A 24,891-nucleotide genomic window follows, 5' to 3' on the forward strand; every position below is an offset into this window, starting at 1 on the left:
TTTATGATTTGAACTGAAGACCACGACAGCAACAAGTAGGTAAACACTTTTAGAAGAATTATTATTATTTGAATTTTATGTTTTTCTTGATACAGTATGATGTTGAAAGCTTTAGTTAGATATGTTTCAACAGCATGAGTACATATTGTGTTTTCCTCTTACAGAATAAGAGTGTGTCATTTATGGTACTTTAGTACATGAATCAAGGAAAGAGTAAGTACCACAAAATGATAATTTATAAATTAATAGATTTGTTTATTTTTTTGAAGATGATGTTATTACCTAAAGAGAGGTATACAATCATAATTTCTGTATTGCATGTCATAAAAGTCAATATTATCTCTATCTAAGTATTGGCACTGAAATTATATATTCACCTGAAACATTTATTAAAGCTGTTATTATAGCATAATTTACAAATAAACACAATGCTGACATATTCCCATTCAACAATCACATCCTCTAAACTTAACTCAAATTAACTTGAGTTGAAGCTGCAGAGCACATGTTCCAGTATGTTTACTAACTGTTAATACTGGATTTGGTAGCTTATGTTGGCTGGTTGTCTACATCAAATCTGACTGTCAGTGTGTTTCTGTTCTGCGGAGATACTCAGGATACTCAGCATTCTGCATAAAGCTGGACAGAGATTGACTGTCTGCAGTACTGTGGGTCTGCTTCTCACTCCCAGCTCACTCCATGGCTACATGCTGACTTCCTCATTCTGTCTGAAGACTTGTGGTTTGGTTAACTGATGTATTGTGACTTTGAGATGGACAGACATCACATCCAAGGTGTTCTGTGCTTTCTGCTGGCCATTTTAATGTATTATGTAAAAGGAGAAAGTGATGTGTGTAGTTTACTTTCTGAAACATGGAAAGGATCTTAGTGTGATTACTGGCAGTCTCTGAGTTAAGAACATCTGACTCACAGACAACTCAATCTCACAAATGGATTGCCATAAAGCCTATTACAGTCAACCCATCTGCATCATGACTTTGCTCATCATGGTTTTTATACATCGTGAGGTCGGCATAAGAAATTAAATGGGAAATTTTTGGAAGATTTGTGAAAGCTAGGGATGACAGATGAAGTCCAGCAGAGATACACAAACAGTTTAGTAATTCACAGGGTGGCAACTTCGGTCAGCTAGCTGGGGTGACATTTTCAGGTTTGCACATGCATTTACATGTATGTAACCATTTTATTACCTTGTAAATAGTCTGAAGAATTTGTACTCTACCCCAACTCTTTTGATTTATCAAATTTTAGGTTTATAATGGAGTAATATAGATTAATCATAAAATTTCTTGCTTGAGAGCGTGAGAGTCTGAAACCATGAGTTTCACAATAGATGTGTGAGCGCTGGTAATTCTAAACTCAGAAATGCATGAAATGTATTTTGGTGCCTGGCAGAATGAGGCATTGCAGCGGTGGCGAATAAAGATGAGGAGAGACAGATTGACACAAAGTTGCTCTTTATAACAAGTCCTTAAAAGGACCGCACAAATTGCAACAATAACACGGAAATCAACATGGCAGGCAAATGCGGGAAGGTTAGACACTAAACAGGAAGGCTCACACATAGTAGGTCATGACACAATACTAGAGCACATCAGGATTACACATGCAACACAGGTACGAGTATACGCAATACATATACAAGGGCTATATACATGTACATACTGTATATATGGTTTATGTACACGGCTTGCGAGCATGCCGGGATGCACTGATCCCTCTGGCGCTACTCTATTTACAGTGGTTTGGAGGATGCCAAGCATGTTTATGGCAGTCTCTCATGCAATGTCTCATAGTGAACTTTGTATCACACATTTCTCATATCTTTACTCGTATAGAGCTTCCAAGGGTTTTTCAAAGGGTTTACCCCACTTTGCTGGGTAATTGGCTTTTTGGAGCATTGCCATGGTGGAAATTTCTAAATATTTCCTCTTTCTGAAGATTTTTATTTCAAACTGAGTCATCTCAGGCCATGTTTTTAAGTTTAACTGGTAGATGACTTGTGCCATTTAGTGGTGATACAGAAATGTGTTAAAATGTTAAAATCTTAATTTTTAGCATGAAATTTAAACATGGATGACTGAAAAACCACAGGCTAGCGGGAGTGTGGGACAATCATTCCAAATGTGTGAGACGCCCACAAAAATGTGTCAGAAGCAGGTCTGTATGTTGATTTTCCAGATTATTAGGGACCGACCCCCATAACCCCTGTGTTATGAATGGGTGTACTGTATATTAAAATTTCAGGTTAAATACAATGGTTCGTAATAAAGTGAAAACATTGCACGTTGGCTCGAGGCATATTACAGTATCATGCGTAGTTACTTTTATTCTTCTAATTATTACTATTATTACGTGCTGTATTATTACATTTAAGAGCTTTTAATTATTATATTAATAAGTGTTTCTTAAGTGTTTTATATGCATAGAAAGGTAAAATATATACTAAGACAAATATTTGACTAACACTAAATAAGAAACATATGTACCTATTCGAACTTACTTCAATTTATGCAGGTACATAAATCTGAACATACTGTAAATGACTTAAGGAGCACATGTCCTTTGTAACCTGGGAATAGCCTGTATTACATTACATTATGTTCATGAGGAGTAGTGCGAAGAAGCTTTTTATGTTCTCCTTCTGGGTTCTAGGCATTCTCTGTTCCTAAATATTTCAAAAAGTATATGAAAAATGTTTTATTTATAATCCAAGCAATAAAAAATAAGCGTTGCTTTGCAATATTGTGCAACAGATTTTCCTTGCTTTAGGGAAAGGATTGACGAGACAAGTGAGTTTATTAACAAACAATACAACAAAGGGGAAATCACAAAATAAAGAGGCTTTGAAGGGTCAATACAAAAAAAGGAAAAACAAGCAGTAAATAGAAGAAACTACAAAGTAACACTACAAGGGAACGGAGGAAGGCTACAACACGCAGTAACATAAACACAATGACTGACTGAGGAATAGGACAAAGTTTGGCACTAATACACACACAGATAACAAATTCTAACAAAGGGCAGGTGTGGACTATCACAAAAATCAGCCAATCAACAAAGGAGCAACAAATATAGGAACTAGGAAACGGGGGGTATTTTCCGTATGAGCATAAATCATCCGAGATCAGATGTCTCATCTTGAATGAGTTAATGTCGGTGAAACTCATCCGGGATAAGTCGGTTTTTCAAACGCAGCTGTGTAGTAGATTAGTCTAGCTGGATCCAATCATCCGAGATGATTGCGCGCGCCTGCGCTGCTTAAAAAGCCCATATATATTGAGTCTAGAAAACTTCATTGGCAAGTCTCTCATTGGCTTCCATAAAATGTCAAAAAACAGTCACGTAGTCTGAGCAGGACCTTTTATTAGAGGGGTTTGATGAATTTAAAGATTTAATATGTACTAAAGGAAACACGTCAAAAGCGGTCCAAACCAGAAAAGACTGCTGGCAAAAAATGTCTGACAAATTAAATGTGTAAGTAGTTTTTAGTTATTGTATTCTTCACATGAATGTAGTATTACCTTTCATAAGAACATAAGAAATTTATAAATGAGAGGAGGCCATTCGGCCTCTCAAGCTCATTTGGGGAGAACTTAACTAATAGCTCAGAGTTGTTAAAATCTTACAGTATCTAGCTCTGATTTAAAGGAACCCAGGGTTTTAGCTTGCGCTACACTAACAGGAAGACTATTCCATACTCCAGCTACATGCTGTGTGAAGAAGTGATTCCTCAAATAAATTTCCACTTATGGCCAGAAGTTCTATTATTTAAACTAATACTGAAATAGCTATTTGGCTGAACAGAATCCAGACCTGTTATAATCTTATATACCTGGATCATGTCCCCCCTTAGTCTCCTTTGCTTGAGGCTAAAGAGATTCAGCTCAGCTAACCTCTCCTCATAAGACATTCCTTTAAGACCAGGAATCATTCTTGTAGCCCTACGTTGCACCCTTTCTAAGGCAGCAATATCCTTCTTATGGTGACAAAACCTGCACACAAAATTCAAGGTGGGGTATTACCAAGGAATTATATAATCGTAGCATCACCTCCCTTGACTTAAACTCTACACACCTAGAGATGTAACCCAACATCCTATTGGCCTTTTTTATTGCTTCCCCACACTGACGAGAGTGATACATGGAAGCATCAACATACACACCGAAGTCTTTCTCATAATCAGCTACCTTTATTTCAGTGGAACCCATAAAGTATCAATATATACACAGTATAAGTACTCTATATTTCTGCTCCCTGCATGGATTACCTTACATTTATCTATGTTAAATTTCATCTGCCAGGTATCAGCCCAGTCGCTAATTAAATCCAGATCCTGTTGCAGCCTCTCTGCTGCTAGATCAGTATCTGCTGCACCACCCACCTTGGTGTCGTCTGCATATTTAACTAATTTACTGAATGTATTGGTGTCAATATCATTACTGTAAATTAGGAGTGGTCCTAAAATTGAACCCTGCAGTGTCCCACTATGAATGCAGGCCCACTGTGACATTGTGTCTCTAATAACTACTCGCTGCTACAGTTACTAAAATCCCTGCAGTTTTTAGCTTAAGAAAAAGCCGTTTTTGGGGGGACATCAAAGGCCTTCTGTAAATCTAAGTAGACATCGTAGGCCTTTTTGTGATCAATTTCTCTTGTAACTTCCTCAAAGAACTCAAGTAAATTAATTATCCTAAATCCATGTTGGCTACCCCTCAGAATGTTATTTGCATCCAGGTAATCTACCATTTTCACTTGGATTATAGCTTCCATTATTTTTCCAGTAATGCTAGTTAAACTGATTGGCTTATAGTTTGCTGGATTACTTCTATCCCCTTTTTTTAATATGGGTGTTATATTAACACGCTTCCAATCTGAAGGTACCACTCCAGCAGATAAGGATTTCTGGAATAGTAAAGTTAAAGGTTGGCTAATAATATCCGTCAACTCTTTTAAAACTATAGGTAAGATGCCATCTCTGTCACGATCTCGCTGGCAAAGCGGGCGATCATCGGGCAGGCGAGCGAACAGGAACAAGCGGACAGGCAAATACGGGGCAAAACGGGAGTTTAATCATAGGTTTCGGGGAACGTGGAACATCGGACACTGACTGACATCAAACGACATCAATGACGGACAAGGTAAACCGGGGAGACCAGGACTAATCAAAGGAGCTAGACAAAGCTGGAGATGATCAGGGAAATACACGTGGGTAATCAGGGGGCGTGGCACACATGAGGAGCGGACGAGCCGGGCATGACAGAACCCCCCCCCCCAAAGGCGCGCTACTCCGGGCGCGCCAAGGAAGGGGGCGATGGACGGGACGAGGCAAAACAGGACCTGAAAAACAAAAACAGAATCAACGACGCGGGACCGGGAACAAGACAGAGGCACAGAACACAGCGAGGGACAAGACAAAGGACAAAACCTGACAGACGGTCGGGAAAGCAGATAGGCAAACGGACGATAGGAAGGGAGACACAGAAGGAACGGACGGAACAAAGGGGCCAGGAGTGCAAGGCGGGTACACCGGGGCACAAGGAACAGAGACGGGCAGAACGAAAGGGCGAGCAGAAAACGAAGGGGCAGAGACAGGCGGGACAAAGGCAGGGCGTAGGGAGACAAGGAGGGGGAACAAAGGGGAGCCCGAGGGAGCCCAAGCGGGTGACGGGAGGCAGCCAGAGGGGCCGCAGGCGGCCGGGAGGCCGGAGCCGGAGGGGACCTCGGAGGGGCAGAGAAGACAGGGCGAGGGACCCGCGGAGGGGCCAGGGAGGGAGCAGGAGGGAGCACCGGGGAAGGGGACGAGGGAGCTGGAAGGGGCCAGGGCGAAGGCAAGGCGAGGGGGGGAGCCGCCGCAGGCAGCGACGTCCTCCGACGGGCCGAAGGTGGGGGCCCTTCAGGCGACCGAGGAGCCGCCGTCGGGGAGCCCCCCGGCGACCGACCAGGCACCGGAGGGGGGAGCGAGGCAGGGCGACGAGGCACCGGAGGGGGACCCGCAGGGGACAGCCGACCCAGAGGGCCAGGACCCGCGGGCGCCAACCGAGCCCCAGCGCAGACGAGGCAGGGCGAGCCAGGGGGCAGGGCGGGCGGGACCCCAGCCCTGCGTCTGTGCCCCCTTCCCCTGCGGAACACAGAGAGGCCGACCCTAGGTCGGGGTTGACGTCGCCGGGGCGAGGGACAAGGAGTCACAAGTTCTGTCCCCGTGGGGTCCCATTCCAGCTCCTCCACCTCCGAAGAGGGAGGAGCCAAGATGGAATCGTCCGGGACCACCTCGGGGACTAGGGTGAAAGGAACAGGAGCTGCAGCAGGCGGAGGGACAGGAGCTGGGGCTGCAGCAGGCGGAGGGGGCGCCTCTGGGGCTGCAGCAGGCGGAGGGGGCGCCTCTGGGGCTGCAGCAGGCGGAGGGGGCGCCTCTGGGGCTGCAGCAGCGCGTCAGGGACAGGAGCGCAGTCAGGGACAGGAGCTGCAGGCTGCTGCAGTGGGGGCGCCTGCCCTGGAGCTGCAGGCTGCTGCAGTGGGGGCGCCTGCCCTGGAGCTGCAGGCAGGGGGAGCTGCGCAGGCTGCAGCGGCTGCGCAGGCGGCTGCACAGGCAGCGGCGGCCGCACGGGAGAGGGATCCTCGGGCAGGGGTGGCCGCATGGGAGCGGGGTCCGCGGGCGACAGCGGCGGCTGCTGCTGCTCGGAAGGCGAAGCCGGTGATCTCCGGAGCTTGATCAGCCTCCGGAGGTCCTCAGCCATTCTCTCCAGGTCGGAAGAAGGAGATTCTGGAGAAAATGAGGCGAAATCCAGCGCCAGCTGCTCGGCGAGCCTCTCCCCCTCAGGGGGGCCCTGTGGGGCCAGTTCCCCCATCACTCTCCAGTAAAGTCCCTGGAGGGTGAAGTATTTGTCGGCGAGAGCCGCGGGTGAAACGGGCGTGGCCCCTTTAAGAGAGCGGGGGACTAGCGGGATGGCTTCCCGCACCGCTCTGGCCTCCATAAAGGCCAGCTGCTCTGGTCGACATCGCTCAGGGGGTGACGGAGGAAGTGCCTCGGGGGAAACGAGTACACACTTCCCCAGAGCGATCACTGGGACGATCGCAGGCTTTCTCCTCTTCTTCCGACTCCTCGTCGGGAGGGGAGGCTGTGGGCTTTCTACAAAAGCAGACGGTGGGAGAATAGTCCCGGGCTCACTTGGAGCGACCCACCGCTCTGGCTGGAGCTTGACCAGCTGCCGGAAGTTCTCGCGCACCTCCCCAGTGAGGTGAGCGTCCTTCTCGAGAGACAGCTGGTCCAGGATGTCTCTGTTCCGGCTTACGAGATCCCATGCCGGGGTATCCTCCCGGATGCCGGGTTGAGCAATCCAGAAAAGCACCTGCTCTACGTAACCGATGTACTCTTCCTCGGTTACGGAAGGTGCCTTTTCCTTTAGGTCCGTCATTCTGTCACGATCTCGCTGGCAAAGCGGGCGATCGTCGGGCAGGCGAGCGAACAGGAACAAGCGGACAGGCAAATACGGGGCAAAACGGGAGTTTAATCATAGGTTTCAGGGAACGGGGAACATCGGACACTGACTGACATCAATGACGGACAAGGTAAACCGGGGAGACCAGGATTTAAATACACAGGACTAATCAAAGTAACTAGACAAAGCTGGAGACGATCAGGGAAATACACGTGGGTAATCAGGGGGCATGGCACACATGAGGAGCGGACGAGCCGGGCATGACAATCAAAGCCTTGTGATTTATTTATTTCGGGCTTAGCTAGGCTCAGCCTGAGTTATACATATATTGGTCATAGACGATGCTGTATTTATACTACATTGTGGTAAGTGACTCGTGTACTGTGAACACCCATGTAAAATAATCATTAAAATCATTTACTATATCAATTTCATTTTCAATTATAAGGCCCTTGCTATCCTGCTAATTAGTGATTTCAGCTTTTAGAGGTCTTCTTTAAAATTAAAATATTGGAAGAAACTTTTATTGTCATCCTTAGCCTTGGAGAGTCTAATGTTATTTTTTAATTCAACCTGTAGACTTAAATACTCCTGCTTTATTTTGAAATCATTCGTTATTTTCCATTTGTGAAACAGAGCCCTTTTCCACCTGACTATACAGTATTCTTAATTTCCTTAGTAAACCACCTTCATTGCAGTTTCCTAGATTTAGTTTTGCTGGAAACAGGTATGAAGTTCTCTTGCACTTGCAACCATGTGCTTTTAAAAATTCCCATGCCTATTCAACAATTTTGCTGTTTAACTCCATCCAGTTTACAGTTTCTAGTTTCAGTCTCATACCATTAAAGTTAGCCTTCCTAATATACTTTCTAAAACTGTGGGGTATTACCAAACTGAGTAAAAAAAACAATCCTGTAATAATTCCAACATCTTAAGTTTGTTACGATCCTCAGTCTAGGGTTGAGGACCGTCAGGAAGGTAAAGGGAAAGGAGAGGGGAAAACGAGACAACCAGGGTATGGGAAAAGGGAACACAGGAAACAAAGGGATCTTTTTTGTATTTTTTTATATTTATTCACAAAGACTTTCACAAACAATAGGGCAACAGACTTCGGGAGTGACACGGCCAAAACAATAAACAAAACAGCACTACCGAACACGTCCACAACTAAACTAATTCTAAACAAAACGAAAAGGTGAGAAAAAGAAATGACACAGACTAAGCCTAACTCCCTAACCAAAACACAGAATAAGCCACACGTACACAAAACAAAACAGCAGTCACTCCCTACGCACTTAACAGAAACGAACATACAGAACACACCAAAGCCGAAACACAGTAACCAAAGGGGCGAGGCAAAGAGAATAGTCAGGAGGAAGGCAAGAGATCAAAACCAGGAGACAGTCAAACCGAAGGCAAAGGTACAGGAAGGGCAAAGCAAAAGTCAAAACCAGAAAACCAAAAATCTGTCATACACAAGTAATCAACACACAAACAATCCAATAACAAAACCAACAGTGAGCAGAGCTCCTGCTACTTTCCCGCCACGGCTCTTTCGATCATAAATGCGGAAATCTTATGATTGGGACAATGTGACTTGGCCCATGTCTGGCACTTAACCATCTCTCTATTTGACTATCCCTGCCGGCCCCTGGAGGATGGGCTCCTCCTTTGAGTCTGGTCCCTCCCAAGGTTTCTTCCTTCTAGGGAGTTTTTCCTTGCCACTGTCGCCTATGGCTTACTCACTGTGGGCTTTGGGTGAGGATGCTGTAAAGCGCTTTGAGACAATGTAATGTTGTGATAATGCGCTATATAAAAATAAATTTGTTGTTGTTGTTGGAAGTAGTGTCGAATCTCGGGGCGTGGCCAGGTCCGGGAGGCGGAGTCGAAGGGAGCTGGGCAACGATCAGGATCTGCAGAGCAACCCCTCCCCTAACCTTACGGCACGTAACAAGTTCATTTACAGAAAAGCCAGAGACTATGTCCCATTGTATCCCAGGTAAATTAAATTAACCACCACATCATTTTTATTACTCATAATCCTGATATTGTTGTCAGGATCGCGGGTGATCGGACGGGCAGGCTGGCAGGTAGGCAGGGAAAGACGAGGCATGCAGGCAAAAGTCGAGGAAATGGGTATTTAATAAGGGGCGGGACAGAACGGAGCAAAACAATAGCACTGACATCGACTAACATCAATGACGGACAAAAACCAGGGCAAAAACCGTGGACTCAAATAGACAAGACTGGGCGAAAATAATCAGACACAGCTGGGCAAGATCAGGGAAGCACATGTGGATAATCAGGTGACGTGGCACACATGAGGAGGATAGGACGAGCCAGGCATGACAATCGTCATATAACATTCCATATAATGTCCATACAGCTTATGTACTTTTTTTATCAATGATCTCCCTTGCCTGTAAGTTTTCTTTTTCGTATACTGCAACACCACCCCTCATCTTGCCTATCCGGTCTCTACAGAACCATATACATATTATATTCTTCTCCATAATTCACTCATCCATGTTTCAGACGTAGCTTGTGGAAGAATTAGAAGAGAGCGCATATTCAGGGATCATAGTGATTTAGTCAACAGCAACGCCAGCTGTATGGGATGGCATAATCCACTTGTCACCTAGATATATAAAATTTCCTTACACTGTGGTTGAACAGGCAAGCAATAAAGCACAATTTGCAGCGATGTCCGGTTTTCCCAATGTAATTGGAGCCATTGACTGCACTCACATTGCTATAAAGGCACCGTCAGAGAACGAATTTGCTTATGTAAATAGAAAGTACTTTCACTCTATTAATGTACAAATTATGTGCAATTCGAACATGCGGCTCATTAATGCATGGGCGTCGCCGCCATTAAATCTGAGGGGGATCACATGTCATAATTATTTGTTTGGATCCCCCCACATTTAACATAAGATATTAGTTTTATGCCAGTGTGCCCCCCCACCCCTTGGAGAGGTCCTTTGGGGCCATTAAGGAGTTCCCCGAAGGGTCCCATTCGAGCTCCTCCTCTCCTTCCATCAAGGGAGGATGAGTGATGGTCAGGCAGTCCAGGACCTCCTCAGGAACAGGGACTGGGATCCTGGGAGCAGGTGGTGCGAGAGCGGGGTCAGGAATAGGAGGGTCAGGAGTTTGGGGCACCGGATCTGGAGCATAGAGGTCAAGATCCAGAACCTGTGTAGGCTCAGTGATGGGCAGAGCAGGGATCTCTGTGGGCGGAGCCAAGGCCGGGACATCAGGCGCAGACGGAGTCGGGACAATAGGTGCGGGCGGAGTCAGAGCCTCTATGGACGATGACGCAGCAGGGTCAGCCGCTGGGACTAGCGGGTCAGGAACATCAGGCAAAGGCGTGTCAGGAACTTCAAGCACAAGCAGGTCAGGCACAGTGGGGAGCAGAGCATTGACCACCGGCGCAGCAGGGACCTTGGGCGGCGTAGCAGCAGGAAACGCTGGCGCAGCAGTGACCTTGGGCAGCGCCGACGGAGGCACAGGAACCTCTGGGATGGGCGAAGCAGGAACTACAGGGGGTGCTGCCGGGGCCACTGGCACTGGAACCACGGAGCACAGATCGCCAGCTGCCGGGACTGGAACTGTTAGGGCTGGGGCGTCGGCCGGCAGTGCAAAAACCGCAGAGAGCAGAACATCGACCACTGTTGTAGGCGAATGCGCTTCAGGTACAGAAGCGGTCTCACCTGTCGAAGGAGCCTTCTCTGTCCTAACCAGAGCAGCCCCCACAGGTTCTCTACTATTTTGTCTAGCTTGTGTGGTGGTGAAGTTGGGGTGAATGCTGCAAACTCCCCTTGAAGCTGTATGCACAACTAGGAAACCTCTGGGGAGTCATGCACTGTTAAACCCGCCATCACCTTCCAGAAAAGGCCTTGAAAGATGAAAGTCGTCCCAACCAGAGACTTAGTGGCAGGCAGGCGAGCCTCTGGCTTCTTCTTGGGGGCAGCAGCAGCAAAGTGAGCTTTGGGGATACTCACGGAGGTGGCGGGCTTCGGGCGATCACTCTGACGAAGCTGCGGTGATAACGTCTTTCGCGAACAGCGCCGGATTCAGAATTGGGAGGAGTTCCCGATTATAGCAGGACAGGCAACGGAGATAGTAGATTTCAAGGTATCCTACCCTTTGCGCCTCCACTTCTTTTTTCCCTTTCTGGTAAATCCTCAGAAATTGCTGGCAAATCCAGCTGAGGATCACACACCAAGCCACAGTCTGAGGCTATTTGCCTCAGGTTTGCTTCAGCCGCCTCGCCTCTCAGCCGCCGCAGGTTGTCGCTCTCCTCTTCCATGAGGTGAGAGTCTTCGGACGGGGACATCTCCTCCAACCTGTCCCTGGTACAGAAAGTGAGAACTCCCAACCTGGGGTCGTCCTTAATCTCGGGCTGATCGAGCCAGTATAGAGCCTCATCAACCAGATTGAGGTATCGCTCCTCGATCCTAGCAGGTGTCTTTTTTGGGAGATCTGTCCTTCTGTTGCGTTCCGTGCATGAGTGGGAGCGGAATCAACTCCGGGAGCCAGGAATCAAATCAGACAGATTTCTTAAGGGAACAAAGAACAGATGGCAACGAACCTCAATGACATATCTGGGGAAACTGACTTGGGCTCAGACTTAAATACACAGGACTCAACAAGAAAAACCGGAAACAGCTGGTAACAATTGGGTTTCACATGAGGTAAATGAGGGGTATAGCACACAGGAGGATGGCATGAAACACCTCTTAAATTGCCTCCACTCGCAGGTGTACAGGAAAGACAATGAAAAGCCTAAGGAAATATTTCAGGCTCAAACAGTGCTGCTTGCAAAATATCTCAAGTCAATGCACATTGTCTGTGTGGCTGTGATACCCCGACTTCGCCTAGCTGGACTTTTACTATACAGAGCTAATAAATCTTTAAGATATAATATTCCATCTCAGCTGAAGTGGTATCTTTTGAGAAGAATATCATCCAGCAACAATAAAGGATCTTGCCAATCATGAAAAACTCTGAATTTAAAATTCCCTTGATATTATTTGTGCACCAATTGCAATTGGTCGCTCATCCATGAATGGCGAGGCCATGACTGAACGGTTTTCCATGCACAGACTGATTAAGTGTGTGAGCTAATCCTTGTTTATGTAGAATAACCCTGCTCTGAGCAGGTTTGAAGATTTGGATGTGCTGCTATGACAACACATCCAGCAAGAGTTTCGTAAAACCGACAGATCATGCCAAATCACCAACAATTACATTCAGCTAAACGAGTAACCCACGTACAGAAAACATCCCCAGATACAAGTAAAATACAAAAGCTAAGGATAAAAATAAATAAATAAATAAATAAATAAATATAAGGTGAAATCAGCCTCAGGTGAGCCTTAATGCTACAAGTGGAGGGGTGTCAGCTTTTGTCTTTCATTTGAATGTGCCTTGTTTTTGACCTGTACTATACAGTATAGCCCTCTGGGGTGTAAGGGTAAGGAACACACTTTCACTGACTGGGCCATTTCATTCAGTATCCTAAACTTAATTCATGGCAAATAAATTATTTCTTATATATTTGTTTTGGCATTAAACTCATCTTAATCTTAGTGTACTTTGTAAATATCTGAAGTTTGTAATTTGACATCAAAGTACAGTATAGACATTGCAAAATGCAGTTTGGAACACTAGCAGAAACATTACAAAAGTACATAGCAAGCTGTTAGGGTTATATTTTTCTAAAGATATGCTGGAAACCAACCAATCTCTGAACACAGAACAACAGACAGCTGTGATGACTTTTTACTTGCTGCAAGGGAAGTCTGGTCCTGACTTCGAGGTGTCAGCCTGTCAGTCGAACTCAGCCAACTTCAAAGTAGGAACTCCCCTCGCAGTATCTTTTATTGAGGTACACAAACAGGATATGCAAATAACATTCAACATTGTTTATCACCATATATGGGGTGGAGATATTCAAGTGACAATTCTTAAGAAGAGTTATTGCTAAATTAAGATCAAGCAGCTGCAGGGTGTTATTTCTAAGAAATGGCATCTAGCACAATGACAATAAAAAGTAAATATTTCTCTAACACAACCAATATTGGAAGTTTGTTTTGATTCCAGATATCTGATCACCAAAGTCTTGGCTACATGAAGATGACTAAATGGTATAGTTGCAAGATTCAGTTGGATAAATATATAACAAAGACTCATGTCACTATTTCGGGGCTCCTTTCATTGAATATGTAGCAACTTTCATGTGTATGCATGAGCCATTCACACCCCTCCCCCCTCTTTTATGGTGCTGATGGAGATGTATTTGGATCACGTTTCACTGCTGCGTTGTTCATAAAATTACCATGCGAATGCAATTTGAATACGCGGAAATGCGGCTATTTGGAATGCGAATAGCGATCTTCAGGTGAGGGCCGCACTATACGCCCCTGATGCAGGTAAAACAAAGCAAGGTGACATGGTTTACTTTTCAGCCGATTTAACCTAATTACGGATTAATGGATTACGGATTTAGTCAGTGTTTTTTTTCATGTTTCTACAATACGATTTCAGTGAGTTATGAACTGAATTACACGAGAAAGATATGCGGCAACCGATGATGCCGTCGACTCCAGAGGGATAAATAAACTTGTCTTGCCTTGCCTTGCCTTTTGAACCAGTCACGCAACCCATGAGCTACATCGCAGCCCAGAAAGCAGGGAAACACATCAGGGACATAGGGCTACAAGACAGAGGGAACAGGATGGCCAGCAAAAGGAGGGCCAGACAGACACCAAACCTGACAAAATCTTTTTATCCTTCTGAGTTGTTGTACATTCCTATTGCATTGCAGGGTTCTTTCTATGTATATAAAAGTGATGCACTGTTCTCCACTTCTTTTTACAGATCGATGGATGTAAGTCAGTATTTTGCTTGTTTTTTTTTTTGTATAAATTTGTCAGTAACAAATAATACCGTTTTAAGCTCCAACTTATCTTTTAATTACCCAAAAAGTAAGTCTAAGTTACATACTGATCTCATGTTTGTTCATCATTAATGAATCGTAACACATTTTTTTATCCCAAGCAGTTACTATATTTGCTACTACAGATGTAGCCACTTGAATTTTCCCCTCCCAGCCGGCTGCCTGCCGGTTGCCTGCCAAAAGCCAGCCAAAGGGACTGACCCCCCTCCTTCTGGGGGTGTGCCTAAATTCTCATATAAACCCGCCCATTTATTCACTTGCAGGGTGTTACCATGAGATGGCGCTTTCTTTACAAAAACACATTTTAGTTGTGGTCACAAGTTTACATACAACAGGTATCAACCAGAATCTTTTGGTAGCCATTAGCAAGCCTCTGGCATAATTCTGGCTGAATATTTGACCACTCTTCTTTGCAGAATTTCTAGTTCATTTAAACTAGTTGGGTTCCAGGCACAGACCTGGCTTTTCAGCATAACCCACAACTGTTTTGAAGCTTGGCATCCTGATCAGGAGTGACAATTTATATAAAAACATAAGAACATAAGAAATTTATAAACGAGAGGAGGCCATTTAGCCCATCAAGCTCATTTGAGGAGAACTGTAATAGCTCAGCAACTAATAGCTAACTAATTTGTTGTTCTAATATTCATTTATTGTATTGTATTATTCCTGTAATATAATGTGATTGCAAATTTTATACTTCAACGTTTAATCTGTTGCATGTTATAAACTGTGAAAAGGCTAGTATTGTGTCTTTTCTTACAGTTTTTTTTTCAATTGCTAAGACAGTACCATAGATTCTACTCTGTCTCTTCACATACATGATCCATCCTTGGCATTGCTCTGGAGAAATATCTTGGCATACAGCATTCATTGTTTGATCTTGTGTCAATTAACATTATTTATTTTATGTGTTTTTTACATCTATCTATTTTAGAAAGGGTCTTGATAGTAATTTAATAAAATGATATATTTCAGTTTTGACTGTTTTACTAGCAGTTTTAGGGTCAGTATGTACTTATGTGCAAAATGGCCTCTGATAAATTAATTGAAGAATAAATTTTGAAGAATTTAGTTATTGATTGCATTTTGTATGAAAGCAAAGCAAAATGCTTAACAGTTTAGCCCACTTAAGCTAATGTTGTGGTGACTGTATGAAAAGTTTTGGGAAAGCAACTTCAGTATTGCAGTATCTGTCTTAGCAATTGAAAAAAAAAACTGTAAAATTCACACTGCCTTTGCAAACTGATTGGTGTGAGGAGCAGTGACAGACATTCCAGACTGATGGGCCATTGACAGTATGCAAAGGTGTGGTGACTCCAAAGTCACTTCAAAGTTGTAACACTTTAGTAATCAAACCTCATACAATTCTTTGAATGTCTCATTCACCTTTGTGTAGCCAGCCCCTATGTCTATAAGCTTCAGAGCTCAAAAGTCTTGACTAGAAATGTTTATAATGTGATTTTTTTTACAATTTCTCAGCACCACTGAAAATAGGTTTTTGAAAAGTTTATGTTGAACTAGAACCAAGGCCTTGCACAGGCCTTCAGCTCCATTGTCCTCCTGCCTCTGTTGTGCAAACACACTGTGAACCCTGGCACATTTGCATTTACTCAGACTGCTAGCTCAAATCCAAGGCAGCCCAAACCTATGTTTGTGACATGGAAACCTTCACAAAAACCTGCCATATACAGTACTGTGCAAAAGTTTTAGAAAATGATGTTTAGATTATCCTCGTGTTGGTGTAAAACTATGATATTATGCCTGTCAAAGTGTGTCAGCTTAACCATTTCAGAACCTCTGCTAAAACCATACTAGTATTTGCAGCGACCGTCCAGTGCAGCCATGTATTTTTTGACTTGGCCACTAGCACACCTCATACAGCTAGTCAATCTGTCACTGACCTTTTAAACCAATATATTTAATTATTTAATTGAGGTATTGTTGAAATTTAACAAAATCATGGAACGGCTGAGGTGCCCCTGAGGTGAAGTTTGGGAACTGATGCGGTGTTCATCTAGTCATCCCACTAGATATAGGTAACTTTTTAGAAAAAGAAGAAATTACAGGCATTACTAGCTTTTATTGTGTTAATCTTAATTTGCACATGTTCTTATGTTAAATTGTGTCTTTTGTTCTAAGCCAAAGTACACTTGCTACCCAGATAAACAGCTTTAAACATTTCTTTGGACTGCCTAACACTTTTGCAGAGTACTGTACATGATTCAATGAACATCTGAATCTGAATCTCATACATCTGAATCTCATACTGTACATCTCTGTTCACTCTAGCTGAAATGTTTTGTTAGAGCTTTAAGCCCCACCCAAGATGAGCCCATTGTGCTGTGATTGGCCAGCTTGCCTGATTGGTCAACTTGCCCAATTGGTCAGCTGGAGCTACGTGTTCCAACCCTGTCTTAGGGCACTTTTCCACCACACAAAGTACGGTACTTTCGGTACGGTATTTTCGGTACATTCGCTTTTCCATTGACTTCCGGTCGAGTACCAGTGCCGAAAGTTCCAGTACCAAAAGTGCTAAACCAGCTGCGGTGCTGAGGTACCTCTTTGGTACTTCGGTACTTTGGGGTGGGACTTGCAAACGTATTTGCTCTTGATTGGTTATGCAAATAGCCTGCCACTGAAACACAAAATACAACTGCCATCTTTTGAAATACACAGCGAACAGCGAGAAACGAAATAAAAAGCAGTAGAAACAAAAATATATAAAAAAGTAAAATGGAAGGCTGGACAAACAAGAAAACACAGGCTTTAATCGCCATAAGGTCGGATAAAAAGTCTGCAGACTAGGGCTGGAAAGTTCAGGTCCAGAAAGTACAATGCAAATTCAAACAGGCGGTGCGATTTTGTTAGGATTTTGTTTCTACAACCAACTAAGTATAATGAGTCACAGTCACAGAGTACCCTACTGGACAGTAGAAACAAAACCTTGGATTTGTAATTTCTGGACCTGAACTTTCTGCCCCTGCTACAGACAGAACTTTAAGGTAGGTAACCAAGGATTGTGTTACGAGGTGACCTCACCATGTCATGGAATTCCATCGAGGGGTTTATGTGGTGAGAGTTATTCCCTTTGGTGTGTACTTTGGACCTTAAGACTTAACAAACCGTTTATATGCATATACAGCTATATAACACACTAAAGGAAAGGGAAATACATAATAGGGCCCCTTTAATGAATCTTTTATCTTAAGCAGTTACTATATTTGTTACAGTAATGCGTTACTTGAGGGGGCAGAAATAATGTAGTAATACACGTTTACTTAATGCATTAATTAATCATTAAGTAAGTGTTAGTTTATCATTAATAAATTATAAGAGTTCATGTATTCATGCCCATTGCTTCCGGGATAGGCTCCGGACCCCCCGCGACCCAATAGGATAAGCGGTTTGGAAAATGGATGGATGGATGGAGTTCATGTATTCCATACAGGAATTATGTCAGTTAATTAACTAACAACTAAAAATAATTCTCACAATTGATTACTGGTGAACAAGCATGGAATCAGTGCATAACTAACACTTAATTACTGATTATTTAATGCATTAAATAAGCATGGTCTACTACATATGTGTCCTCAAGTAAAGTGTTACCTTTGTTACTATATACAGTGGTACTTTGGAACATAAACTTAATTCATTCCAGAAGACTGGTTGAGTTGTGATTTGGTTCGAGGTCCAAGTAAAATTTAAATAATGTAAATTAATTTAATCTGTTCCAGAACCCCAAATTATTGTCTATTTAAAGCTTTTTACCTACCTAACTAATGATAAAACCATTAACAATAAATAAATAATTAAATAATAAATAAATAAAACACACGCACAAAAACAAGAAACATGAAATAAATGACAATTTATGAGAAGTTCATGTACTGAAGTGAACTGATGGCAGGTGGAGAGGAGGAGAGATAGAGTGGTTATTGTTTGGATGTGTCTCAATCCATACACATTTTAGCAGAAATGTTGTTTTGTTATTTACCAAATTTTCGATCAACTTGTGGCTAGATATTTCTTGATCGACTCGTTCAATTGGTAGAACACTTACTTCTATGGTGTGGTCTGCTGGGGCAGCAGCATCTCTACTGGGGAGAGGAGAAAACTGAACAGGCTGATTAACAGGCTGACCTCTTGGGAGGTCTCCTTGACTCAGTGGAGGTGGTGAGCAACAGGAGAACGTTGGCTAAGCTACATTCCCTGTTGGAGGACATCTCCCACCCCTTACAGGACACACTATCAGTACTGAGCAGCTCCATCAGCGACAGACTGGTGCATCCAAAGTGTGCGACAGAGAGATACCGCAGGTCTTTTCTTCCATCTGCCATCAGACTTCACAACAAACACTAAGGCACATACCATCTTGTATTGTATTGTATTGTATTGTATATATTGTATTGTATTTTATTTATATTTCTTATTTCTATTGTTTGATACTTGATTTTTTTCTGCATTCTGCTTATTTCTGCTGCACTGTCCACTTTACTGCTGTAAAACGCAAATTTCCCACCCGTGGGACTAATAAAGGCAATCTTATCTTATCTTATCTTTCCCGACCCATACAAGTTTTAACAGGAATGGTTGAGTTCCAATATTTCAGCAAAAGTACAAGTTGAAAAAGATTTGACAGACCCGTTCAACGTCCAAGTTGGTCAAGTTAAGAGACATTTGTTACAAAGGTTCTACTGTACAGTATGTTAATCCTGAAAAACCTTTCTGAACTGGTGTAGGTACTACTGAGGGAACTACTGAATAAACAAGTAATCAATAAGACATGTGAAATACTGATCACATGTTTGTTCATCATTAATGAATCATAATGCATCTTTCATCAACTATATCTATTTTCGTTTGTACTTCAGTGGTAACTGAGTTTATTTGTGCCCTCTCAAGTAAAGTGTTACCAATACTGTATGTCTGTCTCTACTTCTTGTTGTAGATATTGATGTGTCTCTGTATGTGAGATAAAGAAACCGGGGTAAAAGAAAGTATTTTTCTAACTTCATCTACTTTTCTTGTTTTTGATTTGCAGTTGCTTCTGGGGGTGGCACGGGGCTTGGTGGGTAGTGCTATCAGCACACGCCTGGGTGTGGGTCCAGATCCTGCCCTATGTGTGGAGTTTGCATGTTCTCTCTGTGTGGTGTGTGGGTTTTCTCTGGGTGCATTGAATTCCTGCTGTTATCTTGAAGAAATGTAGTTAGTCTAATTCGTGTTGCTTAATTGCCCCAAGTGCAATTTTTCATATGGCTTGTGATGGACCAGTCCAGGATTAGAAGGTGGATGGATGGATTGTTCTTTTAGAGGATTGTGATCATCAATACAAAGTCACCAAAAAGTTAGGAATACATTTGAAGAGCAAATTTCCAAAAGTCATTCAGTCTGCTTTTTTATGAAAAATTCTGTGGGCTTAGTGAGTTTTGGAAATTTAACAAAAGTTCTTTCCAAAAGAGAGTGAGCAGGACTATTTGTGCTGATCATTAGCATCAGTAGGTAAACCATAAATGTGTGCGAGCAGGCCTGTCTGTGCTGTGCATTAGTGTCAGTAGCAAGGCTGTAGCCAGCTATGAGGTCACCGTGATCCAATTTTTTAAGAGTTTAAAATAAAAATTCCCGCTGAATATTAACCTGAATAAAAAATTTGGCTAACTAACATTTCATGTTACTAATTACTTAAAAAAAAACAGCTTATGAAGGGGATGGTATCGATAATGTGATTGATGAGACCCACCCCCCACCCCAGGGTCCTGGACCTCACTATTTTTCAAATCCTGGCTACGGCCCTGGTCAGTAGGTAACCCATTAGTGTGTGTGGGTAGGTCTGCTTGTGCTGAGGACTAGTGTTAGTACGTAAGCTGTTGTTGTGTGTGTGGCTGATTCTGGTCCTCTCCCGTCCCTCATAGCTTTCTGAGGCCATTAGTAACTGCCAATCAGTGAACAATTCCTGGACGGGCCAAAAAACTCCACCTTCTTCTGGGATGATGTGGTCTGAAGAGCCAAACCAACCATGCTGGCCTGGAGAACAACCAGCTCGGTCAAACCTCCCCTATTTTCCTGGGCAACCAACCTCATCTACTGCCCCCAGCTGGCCTGGAAACCCAGGTCAATCAGCTAGACAACCAGGCCAGGTGCTCTGCCCAGAGCAGCCAAACCCACCTATTGTACCTGCCTGGCAAGGACAGTCCAGTTGGCCCGCTCAGCCAGCCATACCCGCCCTGCACCCCGGCCAGCCCGGATGGCCCGGCCAGACCCCATCCACTCCATCCCAGCCCTGGCCCTGCCCACCCATTGCACCATTGGTGAGAAACCCTGCTCTTGGTCACCGTCTCCTTCAGGCAGTATTTCATCATATCACTTCACACAGGAAATAGCCCCTAAGTAGGGCTGGGTTAGCAATGATTTGGCAGGAACATGAGGGCACACTGGCAAGTCGGCATTAAATGCACTCATGATTTTTGCGCTTTTACCAGCAGCATCAGTATTGGTGTATCCACATAAATATGCAGAAGCATCACATCACCTCTGTTCATGGTGTATGTTATCAAGCATATCCATGGTCTGCTATGCATTTCAAAGTCATCAATCCTATACTCTATAACCTCCATGATTGTCAAGCCTATTATCAAATAATGTTAATAAGCATTTTCGTATTTCAACATATTTAGGGTCAGATTTCCTAATGGTTTGTGCCAGCGCAAACCGTCTTTTTGAGTTAAAATAGTACTGTCAGGATTTACTAAGTATGCATAGGGAAAAGTTAATGGTGGGCAGGCGTTGAAACAATAAATTTAGGCCATATTGCATATGCATTTGTTGGAGTTCCCTTTCAAAGTGCAAAATTTGGGGAAGGAGTGTATTTGCAAATCTGGGCCATGCATAAGTTTGTGTGACATTTTAGTGATGATGTTAACATTAAGCTGGACAGTCTTTATTGTTATATTATCTCATGTTTTTCATGTACTTGACACAACTGTATCTTCTTATGCTTAATAGTTAATGTATGAAGCAGCAGTTAGATTGGTAGTCCTTTCTTTTTCTCTCGTACAGGCAGTACCGTACCACATCGACCTCCCGAGAGGAGTGTATGACAGGATGCTGATCACCATCCGCGGGCAGGTCAACCCCAATGCTAACAAGTGAGAAGGCACTCCGGCAGTGTCTGGGGAAGGGACACACTATACTCACAGCTTATTAGATATTAGAGGTCATTTGACACATGTTCTTTCTTGTCGATTCAATACAGTTTATTTTTATATAGCGCCTTTCACAACAGTGTCTCCCCAAGGTGCTTTACATGGGTGTGTTGTGTTACATTACAGTACAACATCATTAAGAGAGAACAGTACAAAAACAGGGAAAAGGAGAAATGAGATAAAATGAAATGAGAGAAATAAAGTCAGATGACAATGAAGGAGAGGAACCAAAAACTCCCAAGTGGGGAGAGAAAAAACATCTGGGGGTCCAAGGTCAACTGGCTGCCGAACGCCCCCAGGCATGGTAACATTATAGGAAAAAGTAACAGTGGGCCTGCTTGCTAAAAGTAAAGTGTAAACTTATTATGATTTTCTAATGGAAGTGTTATCCTAATTATTCTACTTATAACATGATAAATATTTACTACAGAACACAAATGGAATATCCTAAAGAGAATAACAATAAGGAATACTGAAAAAAATCTGCCACCCTACACAGGCCAGCGTAGAGAACTGATTCAGTGATGAACTTGGCATGTCTGCTCATTTTTTTCTTTCTTTTTCTTTATTTCTTTCTTACCTTTTAGTTTGTTTGATTTTTAACACAAATCAAACTTTGCTTTTGATTATTGATTCAGTTGAAATTTTCATATAATTAAACAAATGAAAATGGCACAGACAAAAAAGATGGTACCCTTAATTTAATATTTTGTGGCACCACCTATTGCAGCAATCACTGCCAACAAGCGATCTCTGTACTAAGCAATAAGACATCTGCATTTGCCAGCAGGTAGTTCAGCCCACTTTTCCTGAGCAAACTGCTCAAGCTGTCTCAGGTTTGAAGGGTAGTGTCTCCAAACTGCAATTTTCAGAACTTTCCATAGATCTTCAATAGGATTAAGATCTGGGCTCATGGAGGGACATTTAAAAATAGTCCAATGTTATTGTACTTTTACCTGTATGTTTTGGGTCAATATCGTGTTGGAGGACTCTTGACCTGCGATTAAGGCTGAGCTTTCTGACACTGGGCGGTATATTTTGCACCAGGATGCCTTGGTAGTCTTAAGAATTCTTTGTGCCCTGCACAGATTCAAGGTTCCTTGTGCCAGATGCATTTCTTCACACAATTTTATTGGTTTACTCTATCACGTACTAAAGGCATGCAGGTATACATTAGACAATTGCTTTTAATTGAATCACTTTTTAGGAGAAATGCAGCATTGTTCATTGTTTTAACGAGCTGTAAGGGTAGCAATAAATTTGTGCACGTCTGTATACTGTATGTATATATGTCATGTTTCAAATAAATAAATAAATAATAGTAAGAAAATAATAATAAGAATAGTAGTAGTACTACTACTAAATAATAATAATAATAATAATAATAATAAGTTGGTGGATAGCATATGTGGAAGTAACAGAACAATCTGCATTAGACTTTTGGGGTGCTTCCTGGTGTGCTGTGGCTGGGAGTGTGGACAGCCTTTTAGTGGACACCAGTGTAGTACAAATATACATAAATGGCTCATTTATCCAGTATGTTATTAACATTTCTTAACATGTAGGATTACCATCAATTTGCTGCGGGGTAAGGACATTGCCCTGCACATCAACCCACGCTTTAGTGAGGCTGGCAAGCAGGTGGTGGTGAGGAACCACTGGGTGGATGAGTCCTGGGGCCGGGAGGAGAGAGAGCTGCAGGCCCCCTTCCCCTTCACCAGGGGCGCGCCCTTTGAGGTGAGTCTGCATGGGATGACATAAACTAGGTAGATTTATGCTAAAATGGGTCTTTGCATTTTTAAGCTCAGGATTCATCCAGTAATTGTGGAGCATAAAGGGACACAAATTTATAGTTAATTTGTGAATGCAAAAATCATTCTTGCTTTTGAATTTTCATTCATTTACATTTTTAATTAGCATTTTTTCAAATTTCTTACGTCATTAAATTTAATTTAAAGATTAAAATTACATTAAATGTTTTTTTTGTCAGACATTTTATTTGTATTAGTGTAATTTCACACATGCTTTCATTGTCATTTTAGATGAAGATCCTGTGCACTTACAATGAATTCAAGGTTGCAGTGAACAACACACAAGTGTTGGAGTTCAAGCATCGCATACGAGAGCTGAATCAAATCAACCGCATCGACATCTGTGATGACATGACCCTCGCATCCATCAGTGTGGATAACTTGTCCTGAGCCCCATCACTTTACGGGGGCCACTAACTTCATTGGCTTTTCCTGTCCCCGGTTCATTCACTAATATCTACCATTACCGTATGCTTTGTTATAAAGTTGCACATAATTTGCATGACTATATTAAACTGAGGTATAATTTGCCCTTGTATCTAGGTATCATTAAAGAAATTGTGCCCATTTGTTTTGAGCCAACCCCCCCAGATATATTGTTGATGTCTGAGATGATTCATAACAGAGGCATTCTGAGTGGTTCGCATGTATTAATAATAATAACAACAATCGTATAATAATAATAATAATAATAATAATAATAATGAAGGTAATAACAAAATAGTGATAAGTTTTATTTTCAAGATTGTTAATCAAATTCGGTTTCATCCATGTTATAGTACTTTTCATTATGACAAAATTATGACAAAAGCAAATTAGAAGAGTGCAATATTACTTCCAGAATCTTTACCTAGTCATGTACACTTTAAAAATCTAATAATAGTCTAATAATAAAATGACTCCCATGCCACAGACAGTACTACCGCACCTCCATGCAGTTAATAATCACTGTTCGTACAGTATGATGCATGTATGGATTTTTCCAGGGTGCACCTCAGCCTTGTACCACAACGAGCTGATCTTTATGCTGGAAGATAATCAGTTAGAAGATGGAAGGATGTTATGAATATGGATGTTCACAAATCTGCTCATTTGTATATATGTTTGTTGTACAGCTGTTCTCTGTTGTTTTTAGAAACTGCAGGAACAGTTTACTAGGAGTTTAAATCAACTTCCAAAAGAATACACCACGTGAACTTAGAACAAGTTTCATTCATCCACCATCTTCCCATGCACACATCGTCTCCTTTTGCTCTGCAACAGGGTCTCCTCCCTCACACCAGACGATAAAATTTACGCAACCTGCATGAAACTTGCGCTCGGTCCAACAAGCACCAATAACGGAACACCACATACATTTATAGGCAATACTTTCTGATTTCACATAGGTTAATTTATGGATCTTGGTGTACCACACACCACATTCTCTACTCAGAGGTGTTCTGTGAAAT

General features: G+C 42.7%; 1 protein-coding gene across 1 annotated transcript; it reads left to right on the plus strand.

Moving 5' to 3' along the window:
• Positions 1–24: 24 nt before the first annotated feature.
• LOC125720893 (galectin-5-like) lies at positions 25–23,882 on the plus strand. Its single transcript, XM_048996803.1, has 6 exons — positions 25–35; positions 19,472–19,498; positions 20,340–20,735; positions 21,484–21,572; positions 23,195–23,366; positions 23,672–23,882. Exons 3-6 carry the CDS (start codon positions 20,415–20,417, stop codon positions 23,828–23,830), a joined length of 741 nt encoding a protein of 246 aa, XP_048852760.1. The 5' UTR covers positions 25–35; positions 19,472–19,498; positions 20,340–20,414; the 3' UTR covers positions 23,831–23,882.
• Positions 23,883–24,891: the final 1,009 nt, after the last annotated feature.

The sequence above is a fragment of the Brienomyrus brachyistius genome, unplaced genomic scaffold (genome assembly GCF_023856365.1).
Source record: "Brienomyrus brachyistius isolate T26 unplaced genomic scaffold, BBRACH_0.4 scaffold27, whole genome shotgun sequence".
Taxonomy (NCBI): Eukaryota; Metazoa; Chordata; class Actinopteri; order Osteoglossiformes; family Mormyridae; genus Brienomyrus; species Brienomyrus brachyistius.